The sequence below is a fragment of the Canis lupus genome, chromosome X (assembly GCF_048164855.1).
Source record: "Canis lupus baileyi chromosome X, mCanLup2.hap1, whole genome shotgun sequence".
In the NCBI taxonomy this organism is placed as follows: Eukaryota; Metazoa; Chordata; class Mammalia; order Carnivora; family Canidae; genus Canis; species Canis lupus.
Genome location: NC_132876.1, coordinates 59,352,892 through 59,370,152, shown reverse-complemented (window position 1 = coordinate 59,370,152; position 17,261 = coordinate 59,352,892). Strand labels below are relative to the sequence as shown.

General features: G+C 37.1%; 1 protein-coding gene across 5 annotated transcripts in view; it reads right to left on the bottom strand.

Annotated features, from left to right (window-relative positions):
- RPS6KA6 (ribosomal protein S6 kinase A6) overlaps positions 1–17,261 on the bottom strand; it is a 195,577-nt gene that overhangs the window by 69,629 nt on the left and 108,687 nt on the right. For all 5 annotated transcript variants that reach the window (XM_072815168.1, XM_072815167.1, XM_072815166.1 and 2 more), the window contains one exon: positions 133–239. In XM_072815168.1, coding sequence (XP_072671269.1) covers positions 133–239 — 107 coding nt within the window. The remainder of the gene's footprint in view (positions 1–132; positions 240–17,261) is intronic.

The following is a 17,261-nucleotide window of genomic DNA, read 5'->3' as shown; positions in this document are numbered from 1 at the left end:
ATATAATTGTATAATTCATATATTTTTTCATATAATATTTAAATAAAATAAAATAGATAAGAGACTTAATGGAGAAAAAAATAGTTATAGAAATACTGGTTACAGGGATTCATAAGGAGAATATAGCTTTACTTTTCTGGCTTCAGGTCTCTATATACAATTCCTAATTGGTGCAGATGATCCAAAGCAAGGGCCAGTTCTGCAAGGTAGAATTTCACATCTTCCTCTGTAAACAGTACCTAGAATACAACAATTTACCATTTGATCCTTCTTTCAATATTGAATTTTTAAAATTTACTTCATTAAAAACCAATAAATAGACAAATCTAGGTACATAAAAAATGTAAATAGATGAACGTAAACCCTCTAAGAATTCTCTTCGATATTAACTGTTTTAATGTAAATCTTCCTAAAATATATTAGGGAGTTTATGTATCTTCTACACTGAATATACTGCACAGGATGTACCTGTTAACACTATAGCGTGGCAGTACAATTATTAATTTTAGTAAACTACTACAATATGGTCATATTCTCGGGATCTCTGCAGTATATAAGATATTTTGGTCTACCATTGGTAATTCCACTATTTCTACATATTCTGTTTCACTGTCTACTATCACTTCCCAGGTATTTTGCTTTTAGCAGCTCTAATAACCCAAAGCTTCTAATATACCAACACAAGATGTTAAATTACTAACTCCTATATTAAACAAAACACAGGTTTTCTTTTAAAGATTTTATTTATTTATTCATGAGAGACACAGAGAGAGAGGCAGAGACCCAGGCAGAGGGAGAAGCAGGCTCTTCGCAAGGAGCCCGATTTGGGAATCGATCTTGCATCTCGGGATCACGCCCTGAGCCAAAGGCAGATGCTCCACCACTGAGCCACCCAGGCATTCCAAAACACAGTTTTAAACCCAATCTCTGACTTAAAGGGTACTTCCAGGCGTCTTCTGCTAGTAAAGTACTTAAGTTTAATGACATTTTATTTCTCAATCATTTTGTGCCTGGGAATAGAGTTGCCATGGTGAAGTGAAAAGAGTACTGTAATTAGAATTAACAGTGTAACGTTTGACATGTCACTTAGCCATTGGGCTTTAGTTTCTAAAGCTGTAAAATAAGGATAATAACACTTGCTATATCTACCTAATAAGGTTGTTTTAAGAATCAAATTAGTTTATGTGGAAAAAAGCTTTGTAAATTATAAAATGCTATGTGTGTAACCATGAGACATAATTATTATAGGTTTACATCTATATTATTCATGAGTGTTAAATTTATACAAAAAATTAGGTCCTACTCAATCATTAGATGTATTTTTTTTCATTAGGTGTAATTTTCAAAATTTATCAAAGGTTTCTGATTGGCAAAACAAGTAACTTGTCTAGAAATTGGTTATTTTCATTACAAAAAATCACTGGATTATTAAGAAAACTCAAAATTTGAATGACACATCATTAAATCTTATAACTGACTTGCCCATTTGGAATTATGGATACTGAATTATGTAATACAGACTCAGGTTACTAGTAAAATTGCAGAGAATGAGCAGTTAAAGATAAATTTTGAAACTCTACCTACTTTTTAAAATGATCTATAGAAAAACAAAGATTGGGCAGCCTGGGTGGCTCAGCGGTTTAGCACTGCCTTCAGCTCAAGGCGTGATCCTGGGGTCCCGGGATCGAGTCCCACGTCAGGCTCCCTGCATGGAGCCTGCTTCTCCCTCTGCCTGTGTCTCTGCCTCTCTCTCTCTGTCTCTCTCTCTCTCTGTGTGTGTGTCTCTCATGAATAAATAAATAAAAACCTTAAAAAACCTATTAGAAATAAAAAAACAAAGATTATGAATTATCAAAGTTTCAGGTAGTTCATTTGAATATTATAATGGTAAAATTATAAAAATAATTTTCACTTGATACATTATTAAGAATGAAAATATTTTTTATTTAACTTCTCAGGATGGCTAATCAAAATTTTCATTTAAACCTAATACATAAGAAAACCCTAAACAAAAATCTTTCAAACTCTCAGGAAGAAGCTTTGCCCAGGTTATAGTTTTATGACAAGCATTTTATTTTGTCATGAAGCTGTCTCTGTTAAAAGCCTCATGATAGACACAAGTAAGAAACTTACTAAGTAGCAATTATATGTGAGTAACTTTGCATTTATTATGTTATTACAACCTCTCAAACAACCCTATGTGGTAGGTATTATCACCACCTTACATCTGGAAAAAAGAGACTCAGAATCAGAATAGCTAGAATAACATAGCTAGGACGAAGCAGGTCCACAATTTGAATTCAGGAATACTTATTTCTAATAACTGCCTCTTCCCCTACTTCTGCCATACGCTGTTTCAATTTGGTTTTAGTTTCACTCCCACCATTAATGCTTCCATATTCACTAATCATCCTATCACAAATGAACCTGAAAGAAAATCATCTAAACCCTAGCACCCTGAGGTAAGCACTGCTAGTTTTTTGTTGTCTGCTTTTCAAATTGTTGTGTATGTATGAGTGCATGTGTGTTTTAACATATTTAAGATCACACTTATACTATTTAGTGGCTTCCTTTTTCCCCACTTAATAACATAAGCATTTTCCCATATCTTTAAAATTAATTTATAGTTTTCAACATCTGCACAATATCAACATACAAATTTACTATAATTTACCTAAATGTTCATTTGGATTATTTCCAGCTTTTCATTTTTTAAGTAACTTTGTAATATGCATATATATCTTTTACATTTATGATTATTTCCCCAAAAAGGATTCCTAAGAAATAAAACAGGAAATACTGGGTCTGTGAAAATAAATAATCTAAGATGTTGACATATAGAATAAACTTATTTTCCAAAAAGTTTACAAAAATTTCTCCTCCCATCAGAAATTTATGAAAGCATTCATCTTACCACATCCACAAGAGTACTGAATATTGCTCTTCAAAAAATATTCTTTTTAATTTGATACACAAAACCGCCACCAATTGTTTTAACTTAAGTTTTGATCCCTAGGCTAAACATTCTTTCCATGTCTTTAGGCCTTTCTATTTTGTAAGTGAATTATCAGTAATAAATTTGTCTCTTTTTCATTATTTACTTACTGTTTTTTTCCATAAGGTATATAAGCCCTTTAAGTGTTAAAAATGTCAGTTCCCTATCACATTACTTGTAAATATTTTTGCCATTCTGTGCTTGTTTTTGACATTCAGGAATTCTTAACTTTATGTAGTCAAATTTATATATCTTTTCTGTATGATTTTCCTTCATTATTTTAATGATTAAGCAGTAACCTCCATTAAATGGTAAACTACAAATTTGGCTGCATTTTCTTTTAAGACAATTGTTTTTCTTGATTTAACTCTTTAAGTAAAATTCATCTTTGTATGTGGTAGAGATGAGAATTTAAAATGAACTTTTTCTGAAATATCTAACTGATTTATCATATAGTATTTACTGAACAATCAATCCCTTTGCCATTAACTTGTGATTCATCCTTTATCATAGAAACATGTGGTAAATCGTATATATCAGAATATTTTTGGGTTATACAGTATGTGTCTAAACTTGCATTGATATGCTGTTCTGCTTAAAGCAGTAGCTTTATAAGGTTTTAAACAAGAGGTAAGGTAAGAAGGGGGTGCTATTATCAAAATGTTTTAGTTTTTTTCCATTTCTTTACTTTTCTAGATAGGCTAGTAAAATTATTCTGTCACTTTAAAACAAACAAAAATTCCTATTGGGGCTCTGTTTGAAAAAAAATATTATTCATTTATTTGTTTATTAAATAATTTACTTATTTATTCATGAGAGACATGGGGGGAGGGCAGAGACATAGATAGGGAGAAGCAGGCTCCCTGTGGGGAGCCTGATGTGGGACTCGATCCCAAGACCCTAGGATCATGACCTGAACCGAAGGCAGATGCTCAGCCCCTAAGCCACCCCAGGTGCCCTGAAAAAAATTTTTAAACCTATAAATTAATTCTGGAAAAATTGGGATCTTTACAATTATCAGCCATTCATCCAAATATATTTTCTTAATATTAGCAATGTAAACATGACCTAAGGGTTTTGTGTGTTTGTCTATGTGTGGGGGGTAAGTAGTTTTCAGGGGAGAGAAATTTGGGGGGTACTTTTCCATTTAAAAAATATATATGATATATATTATATATTCTTTAACACATACAAAAATATACTTTTTAAAGTCTCTTACAAGGCATAAATTATATGACCTCACTTTAGATGATGTAACAGTTTTATTGTATACACAAGTGAAGTATAATAAAAAAACTTTTATTATTATTAAGCTATCTATAGAAGTAATAAATCATTTTCTAAAAGCCTGTTCAATGAATATACTAATTTATTGCCTTTTTGGAAATGCATTTAAAATGCTTGCTCTTACCTAATACTCCAGACTTAGGAATCAAAACTTACTGACTGCATCTCTGTGCAAGTATGGGTTTAGATAGCCCCACATCTAGAATGAAGGTCTCAAGAGCTTAAAAGAAAATTAGAAATGACTACAAGTAAAAATTTCTCAAACACATTCTTGCAACTTCTACACTATAACACAAAAAATCATGGACTCGGGTCTTGTTTCACTGTTGCCATTCTGTGTCTTGAGACCAGCTTTTAACAAGGTCCTTTAAAAACCCTCCTTGGAATGGGGTTCTAAATAGACCCTACCATAAACTGAATTCTGTTCTATAATAAACAATATGCCAAGATAATAATGTATATTCATGCATGGCATGTTCTGCACTGGATATAGACAGATACAAGTCAGAGACCTTAGCCACTTAAGCACTGGCTAGCATACTATTCTTTTTTCATAGCAAGTTCCAGAGTTCTGGGAATCTATAATAGATCTCCCATACTCAACATCTTAATTCTGGAAGTGAGATGTTGATACACTATCACCCAATTAAAATGCTATTTCCAGACCACCACTTTAAGACACAATGAAGTAGACAAAGACAGGATACATTTCCTGCCTGAAACAAAACACAGTACAAAATCTATGAAATAACACTTTTCAAGATATTAGCCATCGTCAACAAAGGATATTAAAAAATGGGAAACAAAGTAAGTCCTAGAGCTGTCCTACCTTGCTATCTAGAAAGAGTTTCTAAGAAGCAGTGCAGGGAGGCCAAGTCATGCAGAGCCTATAAGACTCCCTGAATTAATGAGAGGCGGGGGAGACAAGAAGGATGGACTTTATAAGATATAGAAAGGATAATTCCAGGGAAAGAGAGAAGTATAGAGTTATGTAGAGGTCTCCTTCAAATATTTAGCAGAGAAATGCTTAGAACATAGGAGTGAGGAAATTATCCTGAGCTAGGAAACAATCAATGAAAGGATTAAAGGGACTATTCTATGGAACTTACACAGGGCCAGGAATACTTCCTGTTACCTCCAACCAGAGCCGAAAAATTCATAATTCACAGGGTATTAGAAAGAGTAATCCAAAGTGTTTTGCTTCAGAGTGGTGCAAAATTAGTCCCTGATGAAATGCTGCTCTGGTCCAGTTTAACAACCTAAAAAAATCAAATTAGTTTTATATTCCAGAACAATTCTCAATTTTTATAAAGATACAAAAATTTGATCACCTGACAAGATAAATTTCAGAAAGTCTGCCATCCAATAAAAAATTGCCAATCATGCATCTGAGGAAACTACCTGAGCCCAGTTAATCCTAAAGGATTAAAAACAAGAATCCACAGAATTCACAAGTAACAGGATTGGTCCTGTTCTCAAAAGTGAGAGTGAAAAACTTTATAATTCACAGGGTATTAGTTTAGAATACTAAGAAGGGTCATGCTTCAGTATTGGGAAAAATTAATTTTGGACTAAATTCTGCTCTGGTCTCACATAATAAAGCTTAAAAGCAAGATTCAAAAGGTTAACTGCATCCAAGAACAAAGCTAAATACTACTTATAAGAAAACAATAGTATCCAGAATACAAGAAAAATAAATTCAGTAAGACCTAACATCCAATAAAAAAATTAATGCAATTTCACTGCTATTGAAACATGAAAGCAGTCATAGACAGTATTTATACCAATGGGTATGGCTGTGTTCCAATAAAACTGTATTTACAGAAATGGGCAACTAGCCACATTTGGCCTGAGACCACAGATTCCAGACTCCTGATTTATAGATTTATATGATAAACACTAAAACAACTACTAAAGTAACACAAAAAGTGTTATAGATAAAAACGGTTAAATTAAAAATAAGGAAATAACAGTTCAATTAAAAATAAGGCAATAAAAGGGGAATGGTGGTCCAAGATATTGCCATTGGAAGATCCAGAACTAATCTCCTCCTGTGGACACACAAAATCTATGGCTACATATGGAAAAGTTCCCTATGAAAAATACCTGAAAACTAGCTAAACATATTCTTCATGAGAAATGGCAAAAGGCCCATACACTTAGTGGCTATAGAAGTGGGCTGAGGAAATTAGGCCAGGGGATACCATCTTTGTGCTCTCTCTTAGTCTTGCTACAGCTTATTGGTACCTTACAGAAAGGAATTTATACGATCATATAAAGCTCTGATTTTTGCAACTATAGCCCAGGGAACCCCCTCCAAATTGCCTGGTCTGAAGGCTAGCAGGGTTTACAATTGTAGCCCTAAGGAGTGTATATATTGGCATGCTTTAAAACTCCTGCCTGAAGATCTGGCTTTCAATCAGACTGAAACTAGGTACTGACTGAGATCTTTCTACTTGGAACCCTCACAGGTTTTGGCACATCCTCAATAAATGGGACCTATCAAGTATAAAACAGGCTGCTTTGACAATAATGAATTTTTTTAAAGATTTTATTTATTTACTGAGAGAGAGAGAGAGAGAGAGAAATGAGGGATAGAGAGAGAAGAATCACAAGCATACTTCATGCTGAATGCAGATCCTGATGTGGAGCTTGACTTCAAAACTGCAAATTATGACTTGAGCCAAAATTGAGAGTCAGATGCCTAATTAACTGAGCCACACAGGTGCCCAAAGTAATCATGAAGGTTTAGGAGACAAGCATGCACTAGGGTACGGTTGAAAGATAAGATTCATCTCTTACACAAGAGCACTTCTTCAAGACTGAGAGAAGTATATGTTTCACCCCATACATAAAACACAGAAAGCCACACAAAATGGGGAAATAGAAGAATATGCTCCAAATGAAAGAACAAGATAAAAACTCAGGAAAAAACCTCAATGTAACATAGATAAGTAATTTACCTAATAAGGAGTTTAAAGTAATAATTATAAAGATGGTCACCAAACTATAGAGAAAAATGGAAACACAGTGAAAACTTCAAGAGAAAGAAAAAATAAGAAAGTACCAAACAAAGATCATAGAGCTGAAGAACAAAAGAACTAAATTGAAAAATATACTAGAGGGGTTCAACAGCTGACTAGATGAAGCAGAAGAAATAGTTATTTAGATGATAGGACAAGTGAACTCATTCAAAAAGAGCAGAAAAGGAAAAAAAAGAATTAAAAAAAAAGTGAAGATAGCTTTTGTGTTCTATGGACAACACATTATAGGGGTCCCAGAAAGAGAAGGAGGAGGAGGAGGAAGAGGGAGGGAGGGAGGAGAGACAGAGAGAGAAAGAGAGAGAGAGAGAAAGAGAGAGAGAAAATGGCAGAAAATTTATCTGAAGAAACAACAGCTGAAAACTTCTGTAACCTGGGGAAGGAAACATCTGGATAAAGGAAGCTCACGGAGTTCCAAATAAGAAAAACCCAAAAAAGATCGACCAAAAGACACATAAATAAAATTTCAAAAGTTAAAAATAAAGAGAAAATCTTAAAATCATCAAGAGAAAAATGACTTATTACACCAAGGGACCCTTATAGGACTATCAATAGATTTTTTCAACAGAAAATTTGCAGGCCAGAAGAGAGTAGCACAATATACTCAAAAGCCTGAAAGGAAAACAAAAACCTTACAAGAATACTCTATCCAGTAAGATCAGCATTTAGAATTGAAGAAAAAATAAAGAGTTTTCCAGACAAGAAAAAGCCAAAGAGTTCATCACCACTAAATTGGCCTTATAAAAAATGACAAGAGATTTCTTTAAGTAGAAAAAAAACATATGTGTTAATTACTAACAAGAAAATATGTGAAATTTTAACTCTCACTAGTAAAAGTAAATAGAGGAGTCCCCCACCCTTTTTGGCAAGAGATATGTTTCAACATAGTCCTGAGGCTAAAAGTAGTACCAAACCTTGTATATACTATATTTTTTCAATGCATACAAATCTATGATAAAGTTTAACTTAATTTTAGCATAGTAAGAGATGAGCAACAATAACATAATGAAACAAGAACAATTCAAACATTATGCTATAACAAAAGTTACATGAATGCAGTCTCTGTATCTCTCAAAATAATTACTGTACTGCACTCACCCTTTTTTCTTGTGATGATCTGAGATGATAAAATGCCTAGTGATGTTAGATGAATTAAATGGAATAATATAGGCATTATGCCATAGCATTAACCTAATATTGACCTTCTGAGGATATGTCTTAAGTAGGATTATCTGCCTCTGGACCATGGGTAAATGAAACCAAACAAAGAAAAGAAATTGCAGATAATGAGGGACTGTATATAATAAGGGTAGGGGATTAATTGTTTACCTTTGTAAAAATAAAGGACACAAGTAGTAAAAATAAAGATAAATACAATAATCAGTTAAGTGATATACAAAATAAAAGGATGTAAAATGTTACATCAAAAACATAAAATGTGGCATAAGGAGTAAAACATTATAAAATACATATGTATAAAGAGAGGGAGAAAGAGAGAGGGAGAAAGAAGAAGAGAGAAGGAGAAAAAGGAAGAAAGGGAGAAAGAGGGAAACAGAGAAAGGCTTTTATATGTGAGCCCCATGGTAACCAAAAAGCAAAAACTTATAGTAGATAAAAAAGATACTAACAAAGGCATGTATGTGTTACACTGAGGAAAATCATCAAACCACAAAGGAAAAGAGAAGAAGAAGAAAAAGAGAGAAACCATAAAAGAGCTAGAAAATAATTAACAAAATGGCAGTACGTACCATACTTATCGATAATTATTTAAATATAAATGGATTTTTTTAATCAAAGGACACAGAGTGGCTGAATAAATATAAAACAAGACCCATCTATATGCTGTCTACAAGAGACTCATTTTAAACCTAAGGACACACACACAGGGTAAGTATACACAGACTAAAAGTGAAGGCATGGACAAATAACAAAATGGCAATAAATACATACCTACCAAAAATTACTTTGAATATAAATGGACTAAATGCTCAAATAAAAAGGTATAGGGTGACAGAGGGAATAAAAAAAAACGATCTATAAACTCCCTAAAAGACTCATTTGAAACCTAAATGTTGAAAGTGTGAGGACGGAGAAACACCATACAAATGGATGCCAAAAGAAAGCTGGGATAGAAATATTTATATCAAACAAAAAGACTTTAAAACAGTGGATAACAACAAAGAAACTATATAGTAATAAAGAAGAAAATCCACCAAGAAGATGTAATAACTGCAAATATTTATGCACTGAAGATGGGAACACCCAAATACATAAAATAGTTAACAAACTTAAGAGAAACACATTGATAGTAATACAACAGTAGTGGACTTTAACGCCCCACTGACATTGACTGACAAATATTCTAAACAAAACCAAGAAGGAAATAGTAGCTTTGAATGACACACAGATTCAGACAGATATAACAAATATATTCAGAACATTCCAAAATAAAACAGCATACTACACATTCTTTTCAAGTACACATGAAATATTTTCCAGAACAGATCACATATTAGGCAACAAAACAAATATTAACAAATTGAAAAATATTACAGTCATACCATACATCTTTTCTGACTATAACACTATGAAACTAGAAATCGACCACAAGAAAAATCTGGAAAGAGCATGAAAACATTAAGGTTAAATGACATGCTACTAAATAACGAATGTGTCAACCAAAAAATTCAAGAAGATTTCAAAAATTATGGGGAAACAAATAAAAGGGAAAACAATGATCCAAAATCTTTTAGATGCAGCAAAAGCATGTATAAGAGGGAAGGTAATAGCAATAAAGGCCAACTGCAAGAAGCAAGAAAAATCACCAATAAACAACCTAACCTTATACCTTAAACAGCCAGAAAAAGAGAACAAACAAAAACCAAAACTAGTAGAAGGAAGAAAATAATAAATACTTGAGCAGAAATACATGACATAGAAAGCAAAAAAAGCAATACAACAGATAAATGAAATCAGGATTTGGTTCCCTGAGGTCAAGAAAATTGATAAACTTCTAGCCAGGCTCATCAAAAAATAAAAAAAATTAAAATAAAAAAATTACAAATGAAAGAGGAGAAATAACATCCCAAATCACACAAATAAAAACAATTTTAAGAGAGTACTATGAAAATGGGGAAAAATAATAGAAAGGGGAGATAGACATGAGCACACAGTGCTCAAGTAGAACACTTTCTTAAAGCCACTGGCTGGGTAAATGAGAGGGGTTTATTTTCTTGAGTTTTTGGAACCAGGAGGCTTGAAAACTGGAGTTTTAAAGGTCTGTGGGCTTGGCTAGGATAGAGCCCTGAGGGTACTGCCCTACTCCTGGAGAGAAATCAGACAAACAATCAGAGCCAGGGGGCAGATGGAACAATCTAAGGAACTTCTGAAACCAAGAGTAGGGAGATTATTCGCTCATCTTAGAGCATGTCTCTGATAGGTAGTATTCAAGAAGATACATCTCCAGAGACAAAGGATCCAGAAGGTGCCATCATCCCAATGAAACAGTAAGAAAAGGTCATAGAGACCTCAGTGAAACAGATAGAAGTAACATGCCTGACGGTGAATTTAAAGCAACAAACTAAGGATGTGAGCTGGATTTGAGGAAAGAATGTAGGACTTCATGAGTTTCTTCTTGCAGATGTAAAAGAGCCAAAAACAATTCTCAGAAATGAAAAATGCAACAACCGAGATTTGGAATAGACTAGATGCAATGAAAACAAGCATGAAAAAGCATCTTTTTTACAGAAGATAAAAGCATGGAAAACTATGAAACTGAGCAAAACAGAGGAAAAAAATTATAGAACACAAGTAGAGACTTTGGGAACTTAGGGACTCCATCAAACATAATTGCATTTATATCACAGGAGTCCCAAGGAAAGAAGAGAGAGAAAAGGGGATAGAAAAATTATTTCATGAAATAATAGCTAAAAACATCACTAATATGGTGAAAGAAACAGACATCTAGGTCCAGAAGGCAGAGATCTCCCATCAAATTCAACAAAAGTAGGCCAACATCAACAATACTGTAGTTACATTTGCAAAATATAGTGACAAAGAAAAAAATCTTAAAAGTAGCAAGACAAAAACAGTCCCCAACTCACAAGACTCATAAAACTAGCTGCAGATCTTTCAACAGAAACATGGCAAGCCAGAAGAAAGAGGCATGATATATTCAAAGTAGTGAGTGGGAAAAATATGCAGTCAAGAATATCCTTCCAGGCTATCACTAAAAATAGAGGGAGAGATAAAGAGTTTCCTAGACAAAAACTAAAGGACACTGTGATGACTAAACCAGCTCTATGAGACATAATAAAGGCAGCTCTTTGAGTGGAAAGAAAACCAAAGTCAAAAAGGCAAGAATGAAACAGAAAAAAATCTCTAGAAACAATGAGAAAACAAGCGATAAAATGGCACTAAGTACATATCTATAAATAATTATGATGAATGTAATTGGATTAAAACTTGAATCAAAAGGTGTACAGTGTCAGAATGGATTTAAAAAAGAAACACCACAAGACCCACCTATATGTTGCCAACAAGAGACTCACTTTAAACATAAAAACGGGGCGAGGCAAGATGGCGGAAGAGTAGGGTCCCCAAGTCATGTGTCCCCACCAACTTACCTAGATAACTTTCAAATCATACTGAAAACATATGAATTCAGCCTGAGAACAGCTGGAATGCTACAGAGAGAAGAGTTTGCTCTTCTAACAAGGTAGGAAGGTGGGGAAAAAAGTAAAAAAGGATCAAGTGAGGGAGGGGCCCCTGCGAGGAACCAGGCTAAAGCCTGACTGTGAACGCCTCCGGGACAGGAAAGCCCAGTCCCGGAGAAGCAGGAACTTTTAAAATCCGCACCAGATTCTTCCCGGTAGGAAAGGCGCTCACAGACAACTTGGGCAGGATCCAAGGAGGGGCAGTGGAGCCTCCAGGTTCCGGGGTCACTAACAGAGGAAGCACGCCCCGGGGGAGACTGCACCACAGACGGTAGGCCGATCTTGGTAAAGGCCTGGAGCATGCACACAGCGAGGCCTCGGGAGCAGCTCAGGCAGCGGCTCCAGGTGGACGGGGTTGCACGGCCCTGGGAGCGCAATTCCAGCGGTGCAGGTCCCTGATTTCAGTGTGCCAGGGGACACAGCCCAGGATCGTGCACTCCCCTCGGGACAGACGGAGGCTGGGAGGGCACAGGACAGCAAGGAGGATTCCGCCAACACTGGGCGACCCCAAGCTGTGCAGCTCAGTGACCCCTGTCCCTGGGAGCATCCAAGACAGTGTGGACTGGGAGCTGCTGTAGTTACTGCGGGAGCTGACTCCAGATCTGGAGAGCTGGCCGCTGCTAGTGGAATTGTTCCTCCTAGTGTCACCCTCTGCCTGGGACAAAAGGGAGCAACCAGAAAACAGGGGCCTCACAGGATTAAAAACTCCCACTGAGCCGTGCTCCTAACAGGGGGTGGGGCAGCTCCCCCAGGTGCACATACCTGAGAATCAGTATGGCAGAACCCTCCCCCAGAAGACCAGCTGGAATGACAGGGAAAGAGCACATTCTTGACTGAGCAGAGCTGGAAAGCTCCAGGGGAAGTCGAGGGACTTACAGTATACAGAATCACAGGATACCCCTCCTTGTTTTTTTGTTTGTTTTTAATTTTTCTCTCTTGTTTTTTTTTTTTTTCTTCCTTTTTCCATTACAACTCGTTCTTAACCACACTGGACTGAGCAAAATGGCTAGAAAGAACGCACGAAAAAAAAAAAAAAGAATCAGAAACCATACTCTTTCCCAGAGAGTTACAGAATTTGGATTGCAATTCGATGTCAGAAAGCTAATTCAGAAGCACAATTATACCTAATGGTGGCTCTGAAAAAAGCATAAAGGATTCAAGAGACTTCATGACTGCAGAATTTAGATCTAAACAGGCCAAAATTAAAAATCAATTAAATTAGATGCAATCCAAACTAGAGGTCCTACACGATGAGGGTTAATGAGGTGGCAGAAAGAGTGAGTGACATAGAAGACAAGATGATGGCAAGGAAGGAAGCTGAGGAAAAAAGAGAAAAACAATTAAAAGACCACGAGAAAGGTTAAGAGAAACAAATGACAGTCTCAGAAGGAAAAATCTACGTTTAATAATTGGGATTCCAGAGGGCACCGAAAGGGACAGTGGACCAGAAAGTGTATTTGAACAAATCAAAGCCAAGAACTTCCCTAACGTGGGGAGGGAACAGGCATTCATATCCAGGAGATAGAGAGATACCCCTTAAAATCAATAAAAACCATTCAACACCTCAATACTTAATAGTGAAACTTGCAAATTCCAAAGATAAAGAAAATCCTTAAAGCAGTAAGAGACAAGAGATCCCTAACTTATATGGGTAGAAGTATTAGGTTAACAGCAGGCCTCTCCACAGAGACCTGGCAGGCCAAAAGGGGCTGGCAGGATATATTCAGGATCCTAAGTGAGAAGAACATGTAGCCAAGAATACTCTATCCAGCAAAGCTCTCATTCAGAATATAAGGAGAGGTAAAGAGCTTCCAAGATAGGCAGAAACTGAAAGAATATGTGACCACCAAAGCAGCTCTGCAATAAATATTAATGGGGTCTCTGTAAAAGAGAGACCATTTACCATTCAAATGGTCCTCAAAAGAAAGCAGGGGTAGCAATCCTCATATCAGATAAATTAAACGTTATCCCAAAGTCTCCCAGTATAAGTGTATTTTTATCTAAGTATGTCTTAACATTGGTTATTAATTGATTGATATACTTGGCAGCTCCCACATTAGGGGCATAAATATTAATGATTGTTAGGTCCTCTTGTTGGATAGATCCTTTAAGTATGATAGAGTGTCCCTCTTCAGATCTTACTACAGTCTTCGGGATATACTTTAATTTAACTGATATGAGGATGGCTACCTCTGCTTTCTTTTGAGGACCATTTGAATGTTAAATGATTCTCCAAACTTTTATTTTTAGGCTGGAGGTGTCCTTAGGTCTAAAATGAGTCTCTTGTAAACAGCAAATAGATGGGTCTTGCTTTTTTATCCAGTCTGAAACCCTGCGCCTTTTGATGGGGTCATTAAGCCCATTCACGTTCAGAGTTACTATTTAAAGATATGAATTTAGTGTCATCATAATACCTATTCAGTCTCTGTTTTTGTGGATTGTTTCCTTGGACTTCCTCTTTCTTTTACAGAGTCCCCCTTAATATTTCTTGCAGAGCTGGTTTTGTGGTCGCATAGTCTTTCAATTTCTGCCTATCTTGGAAGCTCTTTACCTCTCCTTATATTCTGAATGAGAGCCTTGCTGGATAGAATATTCGTGGCTGCATGTTCTTTTCATTTAGGACCCTGAATATATCCTGCCAGTCCCTTTTGGCCTGCCAGGTCTCTGTGGAGAGGCCTGCTGTTAACCTAATACTTCTACCCATAACGTTTAGGGATTTATTTCTCTTGCTGCTTTAAGGATCTTCTCTTTATCTTTGGAATTTGCAAGTTGCACTAGGAAATGTCGGGGTGTTGAATGGTTTTTATTGATTTTAGGGAGGCATCTCTCTCCTGGATCTGAATGCCTGTTTCCCTCCACAAGATAGGGAAGTTCTCAGCTATGATTTGTTCAAATACACTTTCTGGTCCACTGTCCCTTTTGGCGCCCTCTGGAATCCCAATTATTAAACGTAGATTTTTCCTTCTGAGACTGTCATTTGTTTCCCTTAACCTTTCTCATGGTCTTTTATTTGTTTTTCTCTTTTTTCCTCAGCTTCCTTCCTTGCCATCAACTTGTCTTCTATGTCACTCACTCTTTCTGCCACCTCATTAACCCTCATCGTTTAGGACCTCTAGTTTGGATTGCATCTAATTTAATTGATTTTTAATTTTGGCCTGTTTAGATCTAAATTCTGCAGTCATAAAGTCTCTTGAATCCTTTATGCTTTTTTCCAGAGCCACCAGCAGCTTTATAATTGTGCTTCTGAATTGGCTTTCTGACATCGAATTGTAATCTAACTTCTGTAATTCTGTGGGAGAGAGTACTCCGATTCTTTCCTTTGGTGAGTTATTCCTTCTAGTCATTTTGCTTAGTTCAGAGTAGCTAAAAACAAGTTGTACTGGAAAAGGGAAGAAAAAAAAGGGGGGACAAACAAACAAAAACAAAAAACAAGGAGGGGTATCCTGTGAATCTATATATTGCAAGTCCCTGGAATTCCCCTGGAGCTTTCCAGCACTGCTTGGTTAAGAACTTGTTCTTCCCCTGTCCTCCCAGCTGGTTTCTGGGGGAGGGGCCTGCTGTGCTGATTCTCAGGTGTGTGCACCTAGGGGAGCTGCCCCGCCCCCTGCCAGATGCATGGTTCAGTGAGAACTGTTTATCCTGTGATGCCCCTGCTCCTTGGTTGCCAAGCTCATTCCCATGCACATGGTGACAGCAGGAGGAACAACAGTGGTGGCTGCCAGCTCTCCAGCTCTAGAGTCAGCTCCAGGAGTAACTACCGTAGTCTCCCAGTCCACAGGGGCCTGGATGCTCCAGGGGCGAGGGGCGCTGATCTGCACAGCTCGGGGCCGCCTGGCAGCAGGAACATCCTCACTGTCCTATGTCCTCACAGCCTCTGTCTGTCCCAAGGGGAGCACTGGATCCTGGGCTGTGTCCCCTGGCGCCTTGTGCTACAGGGCCTGCGCCACTGGAATTGCACTGCTGGGACTCCACAGGCCCCTCTGTGCAGATCATCCACCTGAGCTGCCGCCTGAGCTGCTCCTGGGGCCATGCAGCCCCCTCCAAGGGGAGCCACTGCCTGAGCTGCTGCCTGGGCTGCTCCCGGAGCTATTTCCAGGGCCCCTCCGGGTGCATCCGCCAGCCCTTTAGGGAGCTCGCCCGTGGTGTGTGGCGGGCTCTCCCCAGGGGCACACTTCCTCTGTTAGTGATCCCGGGAACCTGGGGGCTCCACTGCTCCTCCTGGGATCCTGCCCGAGTTCCCTGCGAGCGCCTTTCATCCAGGAAGATTGGTAAAGTTCCTGCTTCTCCGGGACTGGGCTTTCCTGTCCTGGAGGCTCTCGCCACCCAGCCTTATTAGCCCGGTCCTCATGGGGGCCCCACCCCCTTGGATGCTTTTTTATTTGTTTATTTTCCTCCCTTTTGCTACCTTGATAGAAGCGGTAACTCTTCTCACGTAGCATTCCAGCTGTTCTCTTTAAATCTCAGGCTGAATTCGTAGGTTTTCAGAATGATTTGAAAGTTATCTAGGTAAGTTGGTGGGGACAGGTGACTTGTGGATCCTACTCTTCCGCCATCTTGCCTCGCCTCTTACAATGTCCATTCTTGATAAAAAAAAAAAAATTTCAACATACTAGGTCTAGAGGAGGCATACTGGAACATAATAAAGGGTTTATATGTAAAACTCACAGCAAACATAATACTCAATGGGGAAAACCTGAGAACTTTTCCCCTAAAATCAGGAATAAGAAAAGTATGTCCACTCTTACCACTTTTATTCAGTATATTACTGGAAGTCCTAGACACAATAATCAGAAAACAAAAAGAAATAAAATGAATATAAATCATCAAGGAAGACATAAAACTTTCAGTATTTGCAGTTGAGATGATACTCTATCAGATGAAAATCAGAAAGCCTCCACCAGAAAAACACTATAACTGATAAACAACGTCAGTGAAGTTGCAGGATATGAAATACATGTGAAGAAACGTGTTTCATTCCTACACACAAATAATAAAGCAGCAGTATTGGCCTATTTTTCTCATAGCATTTCAGAATCTTTGGAATGCAGCAAAGAAGGTCCTAAGAGGGAAGAATGGAACAATAGAGGCCTTTCTCAAGAATAAGATAGTCTCAAATATACAACTTAACCTTACACCTAAAGGAGCTGGAAACAGAATAGCAAATAAAGGCTAATCTCAGGAAAAGAGGCGAAATCATAAATATTAGAGCAGAAATTAATGAAA